The 21,514-nt window shown below is 39.9% G+C and overlaps 1 protein-coding gene across 3 annotated transcripts in view; it reads left to right on the top strand.

The window, feature by feature from the left end:
* Window positions 1–21,514, top strand: part of LOC122539369 (alpha-1,3-mannosyl-glycoprotein 4-beta-N-acetylglucosaminyltransferase B-like) — a 247,271-nt gene that overhangs the window by 151,598 nt on the left and 74,159 nt on the right. For all 3 annotated transcript variants that reach the window (XM_043674129.1, XM_043674130.1, XM_043674128.1), the window contains exon 7: window positions 12,718–12,793. In XM_043674129.1, the coding sequence (XP_043530064.1) occupies window positions 12,718–12,793 (76 nt within the window). The remainder of the gene's footprint in view (window positions 1–12,717; window positions 12,794–21,514) is intronic.

The raw sequence follows: 21,514 nt of genomic DNA, 5'->3' as shown, positions 1-21,514 counted from the left end.
GGACACAGGGCGGTGTGGTTGATTGGTGCGGGTGTCCCAGAGATGTTCCCTAAAGCGCTCTGCTAGGAGGTGTTCAGTCTTCCCAGTGTAGAGGAGACCGCATTGGGAGCAACGGATACAATAAATTATATTAGTGGATGTGCAGGTAAAACTTTGATGGATGTGGAAGGCTCCTTTGGGGCCTTGGATGGAGGTGAGGAAGGAGGTGAGGGCGCATGTTTTGCAATTCCTGCGGTGGCAGGGGAGGGTGCCAGGAAGGGAGGGTGGGTTGTTGGAGGGCGTAGACCTGACCAGATAGTCACAGAGGGAATGGTCTTTGCGAAAAGCAGAAATGGGTGGGGAGGGAAATATATCCCTGGTGGTGGGGTCCATTTTGAGGTGACGGAAATGTCGTTGGGTGATGTGGTTTATGCGAAGGTTGGTAGGGTGGAAGGTGAGCACCAGGGGCGTTCTGTCCTTGTTATGGTTGAAGGGGTGGGGTTTGAGGGCGGAGGTGTGGGATGTGGACGAGATGTGTTGGAGGGCATCTTTAACCACGTGGGAAGGGAAATTGTGGTCTCTAAAGAAGGAGGCCATCTCGTGTGTTCTGTGGTGGAACTGGTCCTCCTGGGAGCAGATACGGTGGAGGCAGAGGAATTGGGAATACGGGATGGCATTTCTGTGGGAAGTAGGGTGGGAAGAGGTGTAATCTAGGTAGCTGTAGAGTTAACTTAATTTAGAACAACTGCATTCACATTACAAACTGACTACTGATCACATCCTGTTTTTACATCCTGGCTCTTTGTTTGAACAATCTTTTAAAGTGATATCATGAAAAAGTCCAGTAGATTACTTTGCTCAAGGCCCCAGTTTCCATATCAGACACTGCCCAACAGCTAAAACACTTCTTGAAGCATTAAATGCCTGCAAGGCTACTGTGATCATCCTGCCGACTCTTCAAGTAGGGAGTTTGCAGGAGACCCTGCCAACCAAACAGTCTGCCCATAAATTCAATCCCCCCAAGGCAGCTGGGGGAAATGTCCCATTAATAACAAACGGCTAGATGGTCATAAAATCCATCTGATTCGCTAATTTCCTGCTAACAGGGAATATACCATCTGGTCTACTTGTGAGTCCATACCTACAGCAGTATGGTTGACTCTTAACTTCCCTCTGAAAGTTTGGGCTGTGTTTTATAGAAGGATGTATTATTTGCTCCCCACTCTATCCATTCCTCTCAGGTCCTCAGCTGGATAATGAAGTAGCCTTTGACAGCACCTTTCAGCAAATTAGAGGAGGCATCAAATTTCCTTTTCAATTTACTTGGATAATTTGGCAAAACTTTGAACAATGAGAGGAAAACCACCCACGAACCATTCCATTGACTCCTTTTACCTACTGCCATTTCTACAATTTCTGAAGAGAAATGGTATTTGGATTCCCATTTATTAGGTCAAAAGTGGGAATTCAGATTAAAATTGCTTAAATATGATAGAAGTATACATTATGCTTGAATAGCCAAGTGTTCTGCAATATGGCTACATAGTGAAAAGGTGGGGATTTCAATTTGAATGTGCAAGGGTAATTTAATAGCACCACACAATGATTTACGTATTTTCTTGAAAATCAGAGATTTCTGTTTAGTTCCCCGACGACAGCCAGCGTAGGAAGATTTCATGGACATTTAGGACCTGCTGTAGCAATTGCCTTTTTCATCCTCCTAGTTAAGCCAAGCCTTCCTCTGTAAATGAAAGCTTGCTGGATCACCAAAACATTTTAAAGGACTCTCACCATGGGAATTTTCCATTGTTCGAGGAAAAGAATGGGAGGGGAGAAAGGTTTCACACATTCAAAGCTAGTGGAGAGATTTGTTCAGCATTTTAATGTCAATCTATGCTGAAACTGCAGTGCAGTCCTGAGGAGATGCTGCACTGGCAGATATGCTTCCTTTCAGAAAATATGTCAAACAGAGTAGCCATCCGGCCTCTGGGGTGGGCATAAGTAATCCCATGATGCTATTTCAATGAAGAACGCATTAGTCATAGTCGAAAAATGTGACATTGGAAAAGCACAGCAGGTCAGGCAGCATCCGAGGAGCAGAAGAGTCAACGTTTCAGGATTTCCACATTCCTGATAAAGGGCTTATGCCCGTAACATCAACTGTCTTGCTCTTTGGATACTGCCTGACCTGCTGTGCTTTTCTAGCACCACATTTTTTGACTATGACTAATGCTGAAAAAAGAGACATTTTGCTGGATTTTTTTTCATTTTGCACTCATCAGGACAAATGCAAGAATGCCAAATTTCAAAGATCACAATAATCTTGTGCTACTAGAGAAAAAGGTGTTGATTGCTTGGGAAGTCAACTCTGGTTGGCTCAGAAGAAAGTAATATTAATATGCAGAGAGCTGTTCTCAGCAAATGAAAAGAGCATGTTTAAACCTTGCACCTTTTTTGAATTACCTGGGACATTTGGGAGCCTATAGGACCCATTGCTTTCTCTATTGCAATGTTTTGGCTAATTACAGTTGACTTGCCAGCCAATCAGCCCCTCTTTCTCCTGTGGAATAAATTGCTACAGTCATTAGATATTTTGCATTCTTGCATTTGTCCTGATGGGTACAGGACAAAAAGCTTTAACAATAAATCTCTCTTTTCAGGAATTCTTCTTGTAATTATGATATTTTTGCTTCTTGAATCTTGTAAATCCAGCCTTTATCACTCCATTATCACAGAGCAACTCAATTATAACTAACTTGCCATAAGCAGCCTGATACTCAGCCTGTGCTAGGTGTTTTCCCACTGAACTGAGTACACCTGTCTAAATAAGAAGAATGTAAATATTGGAATCAGTTTCATTTCCTTCACCCAGCAGATTATGGGAGGATATAACACTACCTATCATTGTTACTCTAGACTTCTTCCAGAAATTGTTCTTTTTTACTCCAACATCTGGAATCTAGAAGTACCATTCCACTGCTATGTGTAAATTAGCAATTTAGTTTCAGAGATACAATGATGACTACATTTCAAACATACTTAATTGGCTGTTGGCTACTTTGCAAAATCCTAAGGCAATATGTTAATGCAAGTTGCTTTTAATGACTCATTTTTTTCTTAATATTAGTGCAGTAAATCCATCCCAAATACTGCAGCAACTTTGAGTACAATATTATAAGATATTAAAAGATTCCAGTGGATGAGTTTTGTTTTTAAATAACACCAACTCAGCAATAACAACTTGAATTTATATAGAGCTATTAGTGAGATAAAATGAGCCAATACACTTTACAGGTGCATAATAAAGCACAATTAGACACGCAAGCCACATGAGGCAATATTAGGACAAAGGGCCAAAAGCTTGATCCAGTGTCATGTTTTAAGAATCATTTTGAAGGAAGGAAAATAAATAGAAAGGGGAGATTAGGACCCAGGCAGCAGAAAGCACTGTCACCGATGAAGCAAATAAAATTAGGCTACTCAGAAGGCCAGAATTAGACAAGCACAATTATCTTAAACAGGCAAAACTTGAGACTTTGGAGTTTGTAACAATTTAACTATTACACAGTTGTGTTAGGCTCTAATGTCAGGTAAATGCTCATTGGGAAATAGCATAAGTGAAAGTTGTCAGTATTACCCATTAGATTTTGTCAGCAGTTCTGCATTGTCATTGGAGGTCTTGTGACACAGTGGATATATCCCTACATCTAGGCTGGAAGGGCCTTATTGCCCCATGATGTTTTTGAATATTTCTAAATAGTTCAATTAACAATAACTACCAACATAGTCTCCATTTGCTTTATCATTTTCTCTTCAATACCAAGCTAAATGCTAATGATTCAAATGTGGTTTGCTATAGTTACCACCTACCTTCAAGAACCACCTCTAAATTGGATTTATCAAATTGGACCATGATCTAGATCTGTCACCACCAGACATTTGATGAGTTTCAAGAATTCTCAGCTGAAGCATGTTGGAAGTTGTATCCCCAGTTGCGTAGATTTGAAATAATATTTTAAATTCTATCCCAGATTTACTTTCTAGCTGGATAGGTGGCTTTGCCTTTATCTGGTGATAAAACGCACATAAACAAGGGCTGATTTTAAAAAAATCATTCTGTTTTCATTCCTGAAAAGATAGGATCATAACAGTCCTCACCTCCTAGTGTTAAGTCAGAATACAGGAAGCTTTATTTGAATTCACATTCTATCTGAAGTGGAACTACCTGACACAACCTAAAAGGTCTCCTGATGCACAGATCTCAGAGGAGTGGTAGAAATGGGTCAAGACAATTGTTTCTCCAGAAACATTGCGGATCCTCAGCCAATGCTGGATCATAAGTCAGGAGTATAGTCTGGTAATGGTTATTGATAACATTCCAATCCTACCATTGATGGTCAGTGCTTCTACCAATATTTGACTAACAAAATTAAGTTATTCACAATATTTGTTTTAAAGTTGGACAATTAATTTCAGATTTTTCATTAATTAGAGTCATAGAGCTGTAGAGCATGGAAACAGACCCTTCGGTCTGACTTGTCTGTGCCGACCAGATCTAGTCCCATTTGCCAGCAATTCCATGTTAATGAAAGCCTCTGTTTTTGAGCTGTACCACTTCAGTGATGATAAAATTGTAACTACAGCCAGTGAGCAATGCCTTACTTCATCATTTATCCCCTGCAAAGGAAGCAAAATTCAGCAGGAAGGTAAGGCTGTCATTAAGTTAATTATCTGAATGTGGAGAGAGTTGATTTATTCTGTCTTATCCCTTGTGAAAATGTCCAACTTTACTGTTGATTAGTTGGTTATATATTGTTTTATATATATAAATTTAGCTAAAACAAAAATCTGATGTGACTGCAATGTTCATGTTAGTATCTGCAGCTTTTATTTTATGGGTTCAGTCTCTGGAGCCAGTATTATAATGGCAGTTATGTGTCCAATGAGGTTAGCATGGCCCATTGTAGTGAAGCAGTGTGGAGAGCACGGAATGTTTCTGTGCATCAAGGGCCTCCTAATAATAAGAGAAGCACCAAACCAATAGGTGCTAAAGTAGAGGTCCAGTGGAAGTTATCTACACATGCCCATTTTGTTTTGTTTTCCTGCACTTTACCCTCAAAAGCATAAATACTTCACCACTGTTTTTCACCTTCATCATTGAAAGTATTAATGATTCATAGCCATAAAAGCTGTCCTTTTTGTTCTCATGCTTACTTTTCTGTCCAAGGTCTGCAACAGTATTCCACTGAAGCCCAATGCAAACAATAGGAGCACTGCCTAAATTCTTTTGTTTAGGCACTTTACAACCTTCTGGATCCAATGTTGAGTATATTTCCACCCCAGCCCAGTGTGTACTTTGAATGGTTTTGCTTTTAGGGGAGCTGGCATACATTTTGATTTCAACATTCCTACTCAAGATCAATGGGTAGAATGTTGTAGAGGTTTGAATAACATGGACAATGCAGGATTTGTAGTACAATAGGACAAAAGGTCGAGAGGGGCTATCTTGGCTTGAGCATATTGCTCCATTTTTCATGTGTTCAACAAGTGGCAAATCAACTAGATCATAGTGAGTTGCTAATTAAGGTGGATTATTGCTTGATAAATATAGAAAGAAGGAAAATAGGAGTAGGCTATTTGGTCCTTTGAGCCTGTTTCACCATTCTATATGATCATAGCTACCTTATTCCTGCTTTCACCTATATCTTGGCTTGTTAGCAAGCCTAACAAACTTCGTTAATGTTCAGATTTCTATTTTACTAAACTCAAAACAACGTAGACAACAACAAAACATAATAGAAAACCAGACTGGGTACTTAACAGATTCAGCTCACCACTTGCTCTGAAGGACCTCCATGTTGCATAGGACCAAGCTGCATCACAGGACATGATGGATGGGGCCCTTGTTGATGGACATTGGCATCCAGCATTTGCCAAACTTTCACAATCACCATGGCACCTCTCAAATACACTGGCAAGGCATTCTGGAAGCATAGACTAGCCCTGCTGGGTGCACTGGCATCTAGCATTGAAAGGCTGCAACAAGGACACTTTTCACACAGTGAGCAGAGTTCCAGCTCATAAGTAGACCAGGCTGCATCTCGCTTGCTCTCTATTACTCGATCATTCAGTGCCTAGGTGCATCATTGCAGCATCTTTGCCATTCTGTTATCAAGGAGCAAATTAAAATTTGACAGAAAGATTTTTTTCAACCGTGATGGTGAGCACAACAACTAACTTGATTTGTTGCAAAAATCCATCATGAATGTCCTTTAGGGAAAGAAATTGACCAAAATTACCTTGTCTGATCTACATGTGATTTCAGGCACGAAGTGACAGGGCCTAACAAACTGTCAAATCAATGGCAATTAGGGATGGACAACAAAAAGGCAGCACCCACATAGGGTCAGAGACCCATATGATTTTTGCAAAACAGAAAGAGACCCATGAGCCATTGTATCTGCACTGGCCATCATATATCCATCTGTTCTATTGCTACTTTCTAGCACTTAGCCCGTAGCTTTTGTATGTAAGTGTTTCATCTGAACAGCTCTAAAATGTCTTCAGGGTTCCAGCCTTTATCCCACCCTTTAAGACAGTGAGTTCCAAATACCTACAACTCTCTGGGTGAAATGTTTTCCTCAAATAGAGTCATAGAGTCATAGAGATGTACAGCATGGAAACAGACCCTTCAGTCCAACCTGTCCATGCCAACCAGATATCCCAACCCAATCTAGTTCCACCTGCCAGCACCCGGCCGATATCCCTCCAAACCCTTCCTATTCATATACCCATCCAAATGCCTCTTAACGCTCCAGGGAAAACAGCCCCAGCCTGTTAAGTCTCTCCCTGTAGCTCAAATCCTCCAACCCTGGCAACATCCTTGTAAATCTTTTCTGAACCCTTTCAAGTTTCACAACATCTTTCCGTTAGGAAGGAGACCAGAACTGCACGCAATATTCCAACAGTGGCCTAACCAATGTCCTGTACAGCCGCACATGACCTCCCAATGTCTGTACTCAATACTCTGACCAATAAAGGAAAGCATACCAAACACCTTCTTTACTATCCTATCTACCTGCGACTCCACTTTCAAGGAGCTATGAACCTGCACTCCAAGGTCTCTTTGTTCAGCAACACGACCTAGGACGTTACCATTAAGTGTATAAGTCCTGCTAAGATTGTATTCCCAAAATGCAGCACCTTGTATTTATCAGAATTAAACTCCATCTGCCACTTCTCAACCCGCCCATCTGATGACGATCCTGTTGTAATCTGAGGTAACCCTCTTTGCTGTCCACTATACCTCCAATTTTGGTGTCATCTGCAAACTTACTAACTGTACCTCTTATGCTCGTGTCCAAATCATTTATATAAATGACAAAAAGTAGAGGACCCAGCACCGATCCTTGTGTCACTCCACTGGTCACGGGCCTCCAGTCTGAAAAACAACCCTCCACCACCACGCTCTGTCTTCTACCTTTGAGCCAGTTCTGTATCCAAATGGCTAGTTCTCCCAGTATTCCATGAGATCTAACCTTGCTAATCAGTCTCCCATGGGGAACCTTGGTGAACGCCTTACTGAAGATCTTCTCCTATCGTAGAATAAAAAGAATGCATGAGTATTATGCTGTATTTGAAGTAACTGGAAGGTAAAAATTCTGCTATTGTGGACTTGTCCACTTTATATTTTATATTTTTCTGACAAAGGAAGTTCTTGAAAGCAAATAGACAGCACTTTTTACATAAAGGTGGAGTTGATCTGACAATTGATCCTCCAAGCTGGTCACTTTTCCACTTCAGGTTTCCCAGATGTGCACCAAGTAGAATGGAAGCCTGTCTTTCCTATGCAATTAATAGGCCTTCTCCTGAATTCACAGTCATTATAGGCACCAATGACACTTATCACGTATGCTAGCATGGCTCCTCTATTCCTTGTAGAATTTCATCCCTCAGCTTATATTGATTGTTTGACCCTGAAGAATTCCAGCGTTATCCTGGTGGATGCAAAATCTTTTAAAATCCACTTTCATAGTCAATTTTTCTTTTCTACATCTCTTCCCATTTACTTGGGAGACTCTGAGAAGGTAATGATCTTAAACCACTTCATCTAATTTATTATTTTCTTTAAGATTGTGATTAAAAGAGATTGATGGGGGTTGGGCCATGTATGTCTAACATACTTTGGATTTCAGTATAGCCTTTGATATAGTTCCTTTGGAGATGTTCAGACTGAAAGTAAGGGAAACTGAAATTAATTGAAATAATTTGAATAGGATATGTAATTGTTGACCAATAGAAAACTAGAGGTTAGTGCTCCATTGATTATCATCAATCTGAGGTAATATGACGAGCATGGTCACATAGGGGTCTGTTACAGGACCTTTTTCAATATCTCTATGGATTATCTGAAGTGAGAAGTCATATACAGAACAGTTAAACGTATAGACCATACTAAGTTAATAAAGTTGAAGAGGATAAGCAACAGGAAAACTTGAATATACCTGAAGATTGAGCAGACAAGCAGCAGATGAATTTAATCAACAGGGATGTACAGTTATTCACTTGAACAGAAACCAATATAGGGAAGGAGCATCAATTAAATGGGGAAGATAGCAATAGGCAATGAAAATGAAAGAGATCTGAGGATCCTGATTAACAATATATTGAAACTATTAATGCAAATGTTCCAAGCAAGGCTGGAGGAGTATACTGTCACTCTAATCCTACTATTCCATGGCTGACAACACGAAGTTAGAAATAAATTTCAGCAAGAGTTAATGATAGCAAAATTCTTTATCTATATCAGGTCTTAAACAACAGTTTTCTTAATTAACATAATTATGGGCTTTTTATCTAAACAAAATGTTCAAAACACACTTAATATAAATACAATATTTGATTAACATGTGCAATCAGTCACACACATACACAGCCTTTTCCAGGTGAAAAGAGGGAAATAAAACAGATTCCTCTGAAGAAATTTAATTTCTGGAAAAAAAAACATACTTTGGCTAATGGATTATTCTTGACTGTAAAATATAAAATGTAGGATGCTCTGGAGACATTTGCTCTGATGTTCTGGCACATCAGGTAAAATCACGAATCATGCATGGTTATCTCTGAAGTGTGGCAGATGCAGATTGCTCAGCAAATACAATCTTACGATGTTATTTCAATCGCTATTTTGAAAGAACAAATAAGTTTCACCATGAACAGAGGGCTTTCTGTTCAGAAATGGGAGGTATCAGCTGGACACCTTGTTCATAGCCAGCCTTCCTCCACTCAGCTTTATTTTAGCAGAATTCCCTCCAACACGTTTAATTCTCAGTGGGATTCCCTTCAGCTCAGCTAGTTTATTCTAAGCTTCCCTCAAACTCAGTTTGTTATCTGCAGGCTTTCTTCCAATTCACCTTGATAAAATAAATCAACATTCAAAAACAACCCCAGCAAGGTCAACAGCAAACTAAACTGCTATCACCTGTCATGTGATTTCTAGGGAGCATTGTTAAAACAAAAAATCTCTAAAGTCCACAATGAACTTTCAAGGCCTATTTTATATAGACCACTCCAGATAGGTCTACAAACCTGGAAATAAATACCTTTTTCCATGATCATTCAAAATTTATATACTCAAAGTAAAATTAAATATAAAATGTAGTTTCAAAGATGAAAATAATGTATTAAAAATAATATTAAACTGAAACACTGAGGAAATCCTGTCACTTTATTGATCACTTGAATAATACTGTGTACAGTTATAGTCATCGAAATACAAAAACCTTGGAGCTATTGAAAGGATACGGAACAGGAATGAGAGATTATATTAAGAACTGTTATGTAAATTGCGCATATTGTCAATGGAAAGGAGAAAGTTGAATAGTGATTCCTGTTTTTAAAAATCTAGATAATGTAGACCATTGCTATGTTGTGACTCAAACCTCTCATTTAAATGGCAGCATTCCCACCAGTAGCCTCGACTGATTAATATAATGAATGATGTGCCATTATGAAGGCAAGTGCCTGTGTCACATTTCTTAGTTGCCTGCCATTGTGGAAGACCTTGACTGAAGCCAGTAACTATGCCCATTAGCTCTCTTTGTAAAGGCCTCAGCCTCAAAGTGAGCCTAACCTAATTCGGATGGTTATTTTTTACGATGAACCATTGCTCTGCCAGACTGTAGATATGGGAAATCCTAGGCTGGTGCACCAACTCTGTCTTTCTTTCCTGTGCTATTGACCTTGTTTATACTGGATAGTGGCTCCACCTTTTACAGAGCTCTGTGGAAACCCCTGAAGCATGTTAAGCCAAATTTGGATCATGCCATTTTTATAATGCAACTGTTAGAAGTGCACTAGCAGGATCATTAAGTTGCAACACTATGGTACTTTTGTTAAACTATTATCTGGAAAATGTAATCAAAATAACTTGACTAAGATTTGGAGCATTTCACAAACCAAGATTGAACTAAATCTTGTATGATTTCCATGTGCATTCAAAACGCAATACTCTTAAGCAGCTTGAAGTAATTCTATTTGATTTTGACTATGATTAAGAAGTAACCAGTTATCACAAAAGAGGTAGTGTTGGGCGAGCTAATGGAGCAAAAGGTAGACCAGTCTCCTGGCCCTGATGGAATGCATCCCAGGGTACTAAAAGAGATAGTGGGAGAAATAGCAAATGCACTTGTGGCAATTTTCCAAAATTTGCTGGACTCTGGGACAGTTTTAGCAGATTGGAAAGCAGCAAACATGATGTCACTGTTTAAAAAAGCAAGTAAACAAAAGATGGGGAATTATAGACTGGTTAGCTTAACTTCTGTAGTGGGGAAAATACTTGAATCTATCATTAAGGAAGAAATAGCAAGACATCTAGATAGAAATTGTCCAATTGGACAGACGCAGCATAGGTCCATGAAAATCAGGTCATGCTTAACTAATTTATTGGAATTCTGTGAAGTCATTACAAGTGCAGTGGACAAAGGGGACCCAGTAGATGTGACATAGCTAGATTTCCAGAAGGCATTTGACAAGGAGCCACACAAATGGCTGCTACATAGATGAAGGTGCACGGCATTATTACCCATGTATTAGCATGGATAGAGGATTGGTTAATGTTATGGATGAGGCTAGACACCCTCAAAATATTATAAGAAGGTAGCCCAGAACCTACCTTTTCTAGTTGTTTTAGGTAGATGTAAGGTGCAATGCAGCTGGTCAAACCACTTGGTTTCAAACAAAACAGAATTTATTTACACACAAACAAATTAAAACCAAATTTAGAATAACAACAATTATTTGAAATCCCGACTAACGTGAAAACACAACTCAACAAAGAGCTGTTCCGATTTTCTGCAACATAACACACTCCTTGGCAATAAGGTAAACTCAAATATAAGTTCTTACAGAAGAGAGAGAGAGAAAGGATCAGCATGGAGCTAAAAATTAACTAACCTAAAACTAGAAAAAGCCCTGAACTGGCCGCTCCCCTTTCATTGTACAAGTGTTTTAAAAAAAAACCTGTAAGCCTTTTCTGATTATTGATTTAAGTAGCGTGTTCGCCATTGTTAAAGTAGCCAGTTCTATATATTTTGGCACTTCTGCATTTATGACCCCTCTCGGGTCAAAAAACCAAGGACAGAATAACCTTGTCAAAGGATAGCAAGATCACACCTCCCTCCTTAAAAGAAATGAACCATCAATATCCAAAGATGGCTTCATTTTAAAAACCCTAATCTTACATTGTTAGTATTAGTATTCCTGATGAAAGACTTTTGCCCGAAACGTCGATTTCGCTGCTCCTTGGATGCCGACTGAACTGCTGTGCTCTTCCAGTACCACTAATCCAGAATCTGGTTTCCAGCATCTGCAGTCATTACTTTTAACTTACATTGTTAGTATTCCTGATGAAAGGCTTTTGCCCGAAACGTCGATTTCGCTGCTCCTTGGATGCTGCCTGAGCTGCTGTGCTCTTCCAGCACCACTAATCCAGAATCTGGTTTCCAGCATCTGCCGTCATTACTTACATTGTTATTACCCTACAACACATACACATTGTATTGACCATAACAATATAAACATGCAGTACTACATTCTAGGCCAGTCTGTTAACTCCTGCTACCAAATATCTCAGTTTTTCATCCAAATCTTGACAATGTGTCAGCAATCACATTTTTTCGTCCTGCCACATGCACAGTTTTCAAATTGAATGGCTATAACAACAAGTTCCATTTAAACAGTCTGGAATTTGTGTCCTTAAATTTCTCCACAAAACTTCAATGGGTTATGATCAGTGTATATGATTGTCTCGATACGTTACTGGTAACATAAACATTGAAATGATGTAACGTCAACACTAAGCTCAAAGTCTCCTTCTCACCTGTCGAATATTTCTGTTGATGAATGTTCAATTTCCTGGAGAAATATCTGATAGGTCTTTTCTGCCTTCTTGTCCTCTTCCTGTAAGAGCACAGCACCGACACCCACTTGCATAAATAGCTACCTTGAACGGCTTTGTGTAGTTATGTGTGGCTAATACTGGGTCAGTGGTTAACACCGTTTTCAAGTTATACATAAGTACATGCACAACACTTCAATTAACCAGAAATGATTGCTAAACCAAAATGATTGGGGTATGAAAGTTACCTGAACCTGTTTTCATTTTCTGATGTAGAGTCTTTCGTAATCCAAATGTGCTGACAATTTCAATGATTTGTATATGAACATTTCTGCTTTCAGGTGGAGAACAAAGCAGAATTTGGACTACAGTTTTTTAATGATGTATGCTCAAGCCAAAGGAGTATTCTATTTACAGGTATAGTAGTAAGATGTTACATCATTTTTGTAGATAAATTTGGTCCCTCAAAGAAATCAATTGCACGATATGGTATCTAATATTCCATTTTCCACTAATTAGTCAGCTCATGGGACTTAGACATTAGCATTTAATCACTTTCAACTGTAATAACTGCAGCTTCTGGAGAATATCAGCTTATAATAACTGCAGTGAAGATTGTCAGTTTGAAGCTTCATCTGGATCTATTGTGCGGTTTGTTTTTTAATGGAAACAGTTTGAAAGATCCCAAAGAGAGTTCAGAGAATGGAAATTTATTAAAACAATAACAGGCCCATACCATACCTCTTCATTCTTTATATAAATTATGAAAAGAGCAAAGAAATTAAAACAAAACGTAAAACCTTATCAGAAGGTTGACACCAATTTATTCAATCAAGTTGAATATGCATCATCACTTTTTTTCGCACTTAATTTGTGGAAGGAAGAATGAATTGTCAATTTTGTTCAAGTATTTTCTCACTGGAGGTCTTGTGGTGTAGTAAGGGTATGGAATGCTTTGCCTGCAACAGTAGTAGATTCCCCAACTTTAAGTGCATTTAAGTCGTCATTGGACAGGCAAATGGACGTACATGGAATAGTGTTGGTGGGATGGGCTTCAGATTAGTATGACAGGGCGCCGCAACATCGAGGGCCGAAGGGCCTGTACTGCGCTGTAATGTTCTATGGTGCAGTGAGTGATGTCTCTGCCTCTGAACCAGGAGCTCTGGAGTTGAATCTCACCCCTGGGCTTGATGGCCAAAGAAGATATGTTCATAAAGTGGTCACACAGGTTTGAGGATCCGTCTGTGAATCCTTCTAGCACATGCCAGTTGCAGGCTGTAAAGGTGAGACAGATTCCTGGTCAGACATGTGATGAGGGAGGTTGGAGCCTCTACTATCTCTATCCAGAGCTCCAAGCGACATTCAGCTGGCATGGAAAAGTTTGTTTTGCCTCAGCAACTCAGACTCTTTTAGTGTATTCTTGCCAAGTAAATATTGTTTGGAAAATAAGACTTGATAAGATTTGATACAAATTATAAACACCAGTCCAGATTAGTTGGATGAATGGTCTATTTCTCTCATATAAAATGTTATACAATTTGAGCAATCAGCATAGTCTTGCGATTATGCTACTCACCAAATACACCACGATCTAAAAGTTCAAATAGTTGCAAATTGAATTCAACAAATTTGCAATGATCTGTACCAGCAGCAGGAAAAAAAATGACCTACTGCTCACTCATATCTTTCAGGGTTTGTCACCTATATTCAGTCTGGCCTGTATGTAATTGCAACCTGGTTATCCCTTCATATGCTTGCAACACCTTCAATATGGAAGACAAACACTATCACCTTCTCAAGGCATTTAGGGATGTGGAAAACACTGTTCTGAGTGGAAAACAAAAGAACAAAACATTAAGAGAAAGCTGTACTGAAACATTTTATGATGGGAAAAATCTACTTTATACTTATTCCTACCACAGAGAGTAATTTACATTTATCACTTTGAAAGAAAAATCAATATTTAAATCAAAAGAGTTTCATATACTTTTGTTCTTAAGTCTTTTATTTAAAAAAGCATGTTCCACAATTTCATGTCAATTCATTCAGGCAAATCAAGTTAAATATATTGAATATTCATAAGCAGTATTTTGCTTTTGCTTTATTGAGGGAGGATGGGATTATCAATTTTTGTTCAAGCATTTTCTCACTGGAGGTCTAGTGGTACAATGGGTAGTATCACTGCCTCTGAGTCAAAAGCTCGAGATTTTTTGAGTTGATGGCCAAGGAAGGTGATTTCTTAATGCATGTCAACCAGTTGAGGATTCACCTATAAATTCTTTCAAAATTTGCCAATGGTAGATTGTAAAGGCGAGGCAGGTTCCTGAGTGTCATCTGATGAAGACATTTGGAACTCCTTACCATCATTTTCCATAGTTCTGGAACACAACTGTAAATGCAAACAGCATGTTGCCAGAGCAGCTTTGAATCTCCTCAGAGATCTTGTGTCACAGAGGTAGTGTCCCTGCCTCTGAGCTAGTATATCTGAATTTGGATCTACTCTGGATTTGATAGCCAAAGACGGTGTACATGCTGCACATCAACTTCCTATAAGCATTTGAAACTGTTGTTGAACAGAATTGTCAACATTTGAGCAAATTTAGGAATAAAAGGAATTGAAGGAACATATCTATGAAATTGGCTGAGTGTTAGAAAATAGAGAAAAGTGGCTATTTTCTAACTTTTCAGGCTAGAGGAAGGTGAGTTTCCCAGGGGTTGGTGTTTGGTTACCTAAGCTTTTCCTGACACATATTAATGATTATACATCTTGGTATACATGGTGCAATGTCAAAGCCTCTGATTGATACCCAATTTGAAAGAAATTGTGAACTGTGAGGACAATAATGTAGACTTGGATAAATTACTGGAATGGGCACACACGTGGCAGATGAAGTTCAATGTGGAGAAATGTAAAATAATTCAAATTGGGAGGAAGAAAACAGAGAGGCAGCACAAAATAAATAGTACAGTTCTAGTGGATGTTCAGGAGCAAACAGACCTGTGTGCATGTATGCATGTAAATCATCGGAGGTGACAGTACACATTGGGCAAAAGATTGATAAAGCATGCAGTATGTTGTGTTTATTATTAGGGGTGTAGAGTAAAGAGCATGGAGGCTATGTTGAACCCATATGAGAAAATTGTGATGGATGTAAAGGGTGACAGTGTATATAAGATTATAGAACATAGAAGCTGAAAATGTGTTGCTGGAAAAGCGCAGCAGGTCAGGCAGCATCCAAGGAGCAGGAGAATCGACGTTTCGGGCATAAGCCGTTCTATGCCCGAAACGTCGATTCTCCCGTTCCTTGGATGCTACCTGACCTGCTGCGCTTTTCCAGCAACACATTTTCAGCTCTGATCTCCAGCATCTGCAGTCCTCACTTTCTCCCTATAGAACATAGAACATAGAACAATAAAGCGCAGAACAGGCCCTTCGGCCCTCGATGATGCGCCAACCTGTGAACTATTCTCAGCTCGTCCCCCCTACACTATCCCATCATTATCCATGTGCTTATCCATCAAAATTGTTCTCGGGATGAGGACCATCAATTCTAAAGATTGTCTGTAGAAGATGGAACTGTATTTCTTGGAGAAAAGAATGCTAGAGATGATTTGATAGAGGGATTCAAAATCATGAAGCCTCTGGACTTAGTAAATAGGGAGAAATTATTCCCAAGCACATATGGATTGAGAGTTGGATGGTACAAATTTAAAATAATTGGGAAGAGAAACAAGTGTAATATTAGAGAACAACATTTTGAGACAGTGATTGGTTAATGTCTAGAATGCACTGACTGAGTGTATGGTGCAGGTACCTTCAATCAAGGTATTCAAGAGGGAATTAGACTGTTACCTGAAAAGAAGAAATGTGCTGGGTTACGAAGAGAAAGCAGAACCTAGGCACCAGGTTTCACTCCCAGCTTAGGAGGCATTTATGGGGCTCTGCAAACCTGACCCAGGAAAATTAGTCCAAGAGGTTCTGGGGTGATGGAGTTTCCTGGGAGGTATGCCACGCAACCCCAGAACAAATGCAGAGTCTGCCAACTGCAGATGTGAACTGGGCACAAGGTCTACCTCTACCATTGTGTTAAAGATTTATTAAAACTAAAAACCAAAACCAACTCTGACCCTTATATCACCTCCCTCCCATGCCACATCACTGCTAACCCATGCCACCTCATATTCCATGCCACACTAAGCCCCTCTATCCACCCCTACAATCCCACCTCTTGTTACAACACTGGGTAAACATCCCTGTGATCTAATTTAAACCTGCAACGCAGGAGTGATTTAACCCGTGCTATAATCTGTTAAAATTCGAGAGGCCAAGAGCTATCTCTAAGGTCACTATTTAAAGTACAAAAAAATTAAGAACTTTATTCGTTAAGTCTAACATAGAATATTAACTAACAACTATTTACATCCTTTCTCTAACCTTACTTTTACTTTCCCTTCTACAATACTGGACCAATAAAACTCCCGATTAAGATTTACCAGGTGTCGAATCTTCTCTTTGTATCTTCCTCTGTCTTCTTCTTAGGGATTTCTGTTTCACAGATCATTGATAGATAAAGGTACCTTTAAGAGAGCCATTCTCCAGGCAGTCTGCATATGTTGGTGGCTTGAGTCGAGAGTGTGTTGCTGGAAAAGTGCAGCAGGTCAGGCAGCATCCGAAGAGCAGGAGAATCGATGTTTTAGGCTGGAGCCCTTCATCAGGAAGGGGATCCTTCCTGATGAAGGGCTCCAGCCCGAAACGTCGATTCTCCTGCTCCTCAGATGTTGCCTGACCTGCTGCGCTTTTCCAGCAACACACTCTTGACTCTGACCTCCAGCATCTGCAAATCTCATTTTCTCCATATGTTGGTGGCTTGCCAGTTCTCTTCCAACTGTTCAATTTTTAAAATATTTATACCCCAAAGCATTGGATCGTTTCATTGGTTTTAATATTGTCAAAGTACCAAATTCAAACTTGATTGGAGTTTAGTATCTTGGCGCATAATTTAAACTGATTGGCTGAATTTAAATTTGTTTTTTGTCTCATAGCAACCCATGTACTGCTACCTTCTGAACCAAATGTTACATTGTAAATTCTCCAGCACTCTGTTTGCTTGCTAATTCCTTCAACTCTCTTAAAGGTACACCTTACACCTTCATAACCCTATCCACCCATCCTTATAACCTTGCTCACCCTGCACTCCTTCAGGCTTTTGCCCATCCATTCACTCCGATGTTTCCCATAACCCTGTGCCAGCTTTTGCCACTGCACCCACACTCCTGTTTCTGCATTTCTTTCATGCCAACCTATATCTCTGTGCCCACCTCCAAGTTCCCCAGTTTCCTTTGCCCCCTCTCAGATTCTTTTGCCTCTCCCCTTCATACACACTCATCTAGCATCCACCATGAGCAAACTCATAAAATAAAGTTGTCTCTGTTGACAACGTCACTATTTAAATAAAATACTCTCACTGATTTAAAAAAAATATTGACATGCTTTCAACTAGTTACTTGTGTAAACAAGCCTATATTCTACAATCACTTAGAACTGCCAATCAAACTGTACATTTAATAGGCATCCCACTGTGACTATGTAAGGTAATAAAATCAGCCAAGTAGCACAAATCTTACAATAATAATCCTCAAGGTTATGTCAACAGAGGGAAATAGAAATAATTTATGTTTTTAAAAATCACAGATATTTGTTTAAGTTTAAAACTCAAAATAGTTAATTTGTTTGACTACCTTGAAAGTTCCTCAACAATTTTGACACCTTATCATTTGTTGACAACTCTTTAACAGTTGAAAGCTCTTTGATAGCTTGAAGGTTCTGTTACTGTTTGACGAATCTAATGAGTTAGTGTAATTTTTATGCATATTCATATGTACCATTAACAACCCCAAAATACACCTGACCCCTTCAAAGGATATTGGACACCTCCAAGAATAATTTTCCAAAGGTCAACTGAATACCCCTGAAGGGAACCTGATGTCTCCCTCCCTCCCTCAAAATGTGTCGGAACCATATTCCAAAGGGTTATTATACCTCTCCAAAGGGGTACTTTGGATATTCAAACACATACAGCAAGTTCAGACCTGATCATAATGGGTTTAATAGGAACACTCTAGCTTCCACTTCAGAGGGAAACCAAGATCCCACTTGAACGGAGGCAGCTGATGATTTAAATACCCAACTGCATCAATAAACAAATATGCAGAAAACCTGGCCTGACTCCATGCCGACCCACACAGAAAGGGGACTGCCATGCTCAGGAACAGAATTTGTCATTCCATTTTGGGCTTAGGAGAATTCTGCAGTATACACACAATGGGCCAAATAGCCTCCTCTCTGCTGTGACCGTTGTGTGATTCTGTCAAAAATAAGATTGTTAATGTATCTGGCTGTTACATAACTGGCAACTCTCAAGTGACAAGGTACAAATCATATCTTCGGCAATAATTTCCTAATGTAGCTATTTCTCATTGGGAACAAAAAGTTAAAGGATGTTAATAGGTTTATTTTCTACAAAAAAAAACTTAGCCAAGTGCTACATGCTGATGTTCAAGCCAAAGTTTACTCTAATAATGTGACAACAAATATCCTGCAATATTTTCGATTTCCCATAACATCCAGCTGTCAAAAATGTAAGAGTTACAGGAAGTTGACTTCCACTTGTCAAGTTGTCTTGTCCTTACTTCATGTATATTCGTGTTAATTTTATACAATACCCTAGTGAGAGGTGGATTAGTGATTAAAAATGATAATTGCAGTAATGTAGCAATACATTTCAAACATAACTTCACATTATCGGTTTCCTAGGCTTCCTAAAACTCACCACTGAAACCAAGGCAAGAACATTTAGAGGTTTACCTGCAGTCATCTAAGTATTCCAAATATTTGGTGATCACAGCTATTTTTGTAGCTACCAGTGGGAAAGGCCTTGGTCACAGGTCTTTTACCAAGAATGTACCTTTTACGTTTTTGAAGGCTTTCAGAAATCTATCAATTCCTGCAGTGGCAGGGGAAGGTGCCAGGATGGGAGGGTGGGTTGTTGGGAGGCGTGGACCTGACCAGGTAGTCACAGAGAGAACGGTCTTTGCGGAAAGGGGTTGGGACGTAAATATATCCCTGGTGGAGGGGTCCGTTTGGAGGTGGCGGAAATATCGGCGGATGATGCAGTGTATGCGAAGATTGGTAGGGTGGAAGGTGAGAAAGAAATGAACAATTTATAACAGGTATACCGTTTTGGATACTGTTGGGGGAGATGGCTCACCAGGGGAACACAGCAGTAGCCAGGTTCATGGCACCATGGCTGGCTCTGCTGTACAGAAAGGCAGGAAAAAGAGTGGAAAAGCTATAGTCATATGGGATTCAACTGTAAGGGGAGAAGATAGGCAGTTCTTTGGTCAAAAACAAGATTCCTAAATGGTATGTTGCTTCCGAGGTGCACAGGTCAGGGATGTTTCAGATCAGCTGCAGAACATTCTGAAGGGGGAAGGTGAACAGCCAGCTGTCGTTGTGCACCAACAATATAGGTAATAAATGAGATGAGGTCCTACAAGCAGAATTTAGGGAGTTCGGAGCCAAGTTAAAAAGTAGGACCTCAGATGTAGTAATCTCAGGATTACTACCAGTGCCACATAGTAGTCAGAGTAGATGAAAGAATAGGCAGGATGAATGAGTGGCTTGAGAGATAATGCAGGAGGGAGGGGTTCATACTTTTGGGACATTCGGACCAGTTCTGGGGAGATGGGACTATTACAAATCAGATGGTCGACACCTGGGCAGCACTGGAACCAATGTCCAAGGGAGTGCTTTTGCTAACGCTGTTGGAGAGGCTTTAAACTGATGTGGCAGGGGGATGGGAACCAAATGAGATTAGTGGACAGTAAAGGGGTAGTAACTAAAGCTCATAAGAAACTAGATAATGAAGTCAGTTTGCCTAAGGGGAAGAGGAGGCAGGGAGCAGATGATGAATACAAAGGGACTGGTGGTCTGAGGTACATTTGTTTTAATGCAAGAAGTATAGTAGGTAAGGCAGATGAACTTAGGGCTTGGATTAGTACCTTGGAGTATGATGTTATTACTATTACTGAGACTTGGTTGAGGGAAGGCCAAGATTGGCAACTAAATAACCCAGGATATTGATGCTTCAGGCGGGATAGAGAGGGAGGTAAGAGGGGTGGAGGAGTTGCATTACTGGTCAGAGAGGATATCACAGCTGTGCTGAAGGAGTGCACTATGGAGGACTTGAGCAGTGAGGCAATATGGGCAGAGCTCAGAAGTAGGAAGGGTGTGGTAACAATGTTGGGGCTGTACTGATGCCTCCCAACTGTGAGCATGAGATAAAGGTACAAATATGTAGATAGATTATGGAAAGATGTTGGAGCAATAGGGTTGTGGTGATGGGAGATTTTAATTTACTCAACATAGACTGGGATCCACTTCATGTTAGATGTTTAGATGGAGCAGAATTTGTAAGGAGCATCCAGAAGGGTTTTATAGAGCAGTATGTAAAAACTCCAACTCGGGAAGGGGCCATACTGGACCTGGTGATGGGGAATGAGCCCAGCCAGGTGGTTGAAGTTTCAGTGGCGGATAACTTTGGGAATAGTGATCACAATTTCGTAAGTTTTAGAACATTCATGGACAAAGATAAGAGTGGTCCTAAAGGAAGAATGCTAAATCGGGGGATGGCCAACTGTACCCAAATTCGACAGGAGCTGGGAAATGTAGATTGGGAGCAACCGTTTGAGGGTAAATCCACATTTGATATGTGGGAGACTTTTAAAGAGAGGTTGATCAGAGAGCAGAACAGACATGTCCTGTGAAAATTAGGGATAGAAAATGGCAAGATTAGGGAGCCATGGATAACAGGTGAAATTGTGAGACTAGCTAAGACGAAAAAGGAAGCATATATAAGGTCTAAGCAACTGAAAATAGATAAAGCTTTGGAAGAATATCTGGAAAGTAGGACCAATCCGAAACAAGGACTTAAGAGGGCTAAAAGGGGTCATTAAATATCTTTGGCAAACAGGGTTAAGGAAAATCCCGAAGCCTTTTATTCACCTTTCAGGAGCAAGAGGGTACTGAGAGAAAGGGTTGGCCAACTCAAGGACAAAGGAGGAAAGTTATGCGTGGAG

The sequence above is a fragment of the Chiloscyllium plagiosum genome, chromosome 32, assembly GCF_004010195.1.
Source record: "Chiloscyllium plagiosum isolate BGI_BamShark_2017 chromosome 32, ASM401019v2, whole genome shotgun sequence".
Taxonomy (NCBI): domain Eukaryota; kingdom Metazoa; phylum Chordata; class Chondrichthyes; order Orectolobiformes; family Hemiscylliidae; genus Chiloscyllium; species Chiloscyllium plagiosum.
The sequence above is the reverse complement of the archived record's forward strand: the minus strand, read 5'-3'. Positions and strand labels throughout refer to the sequence as shown.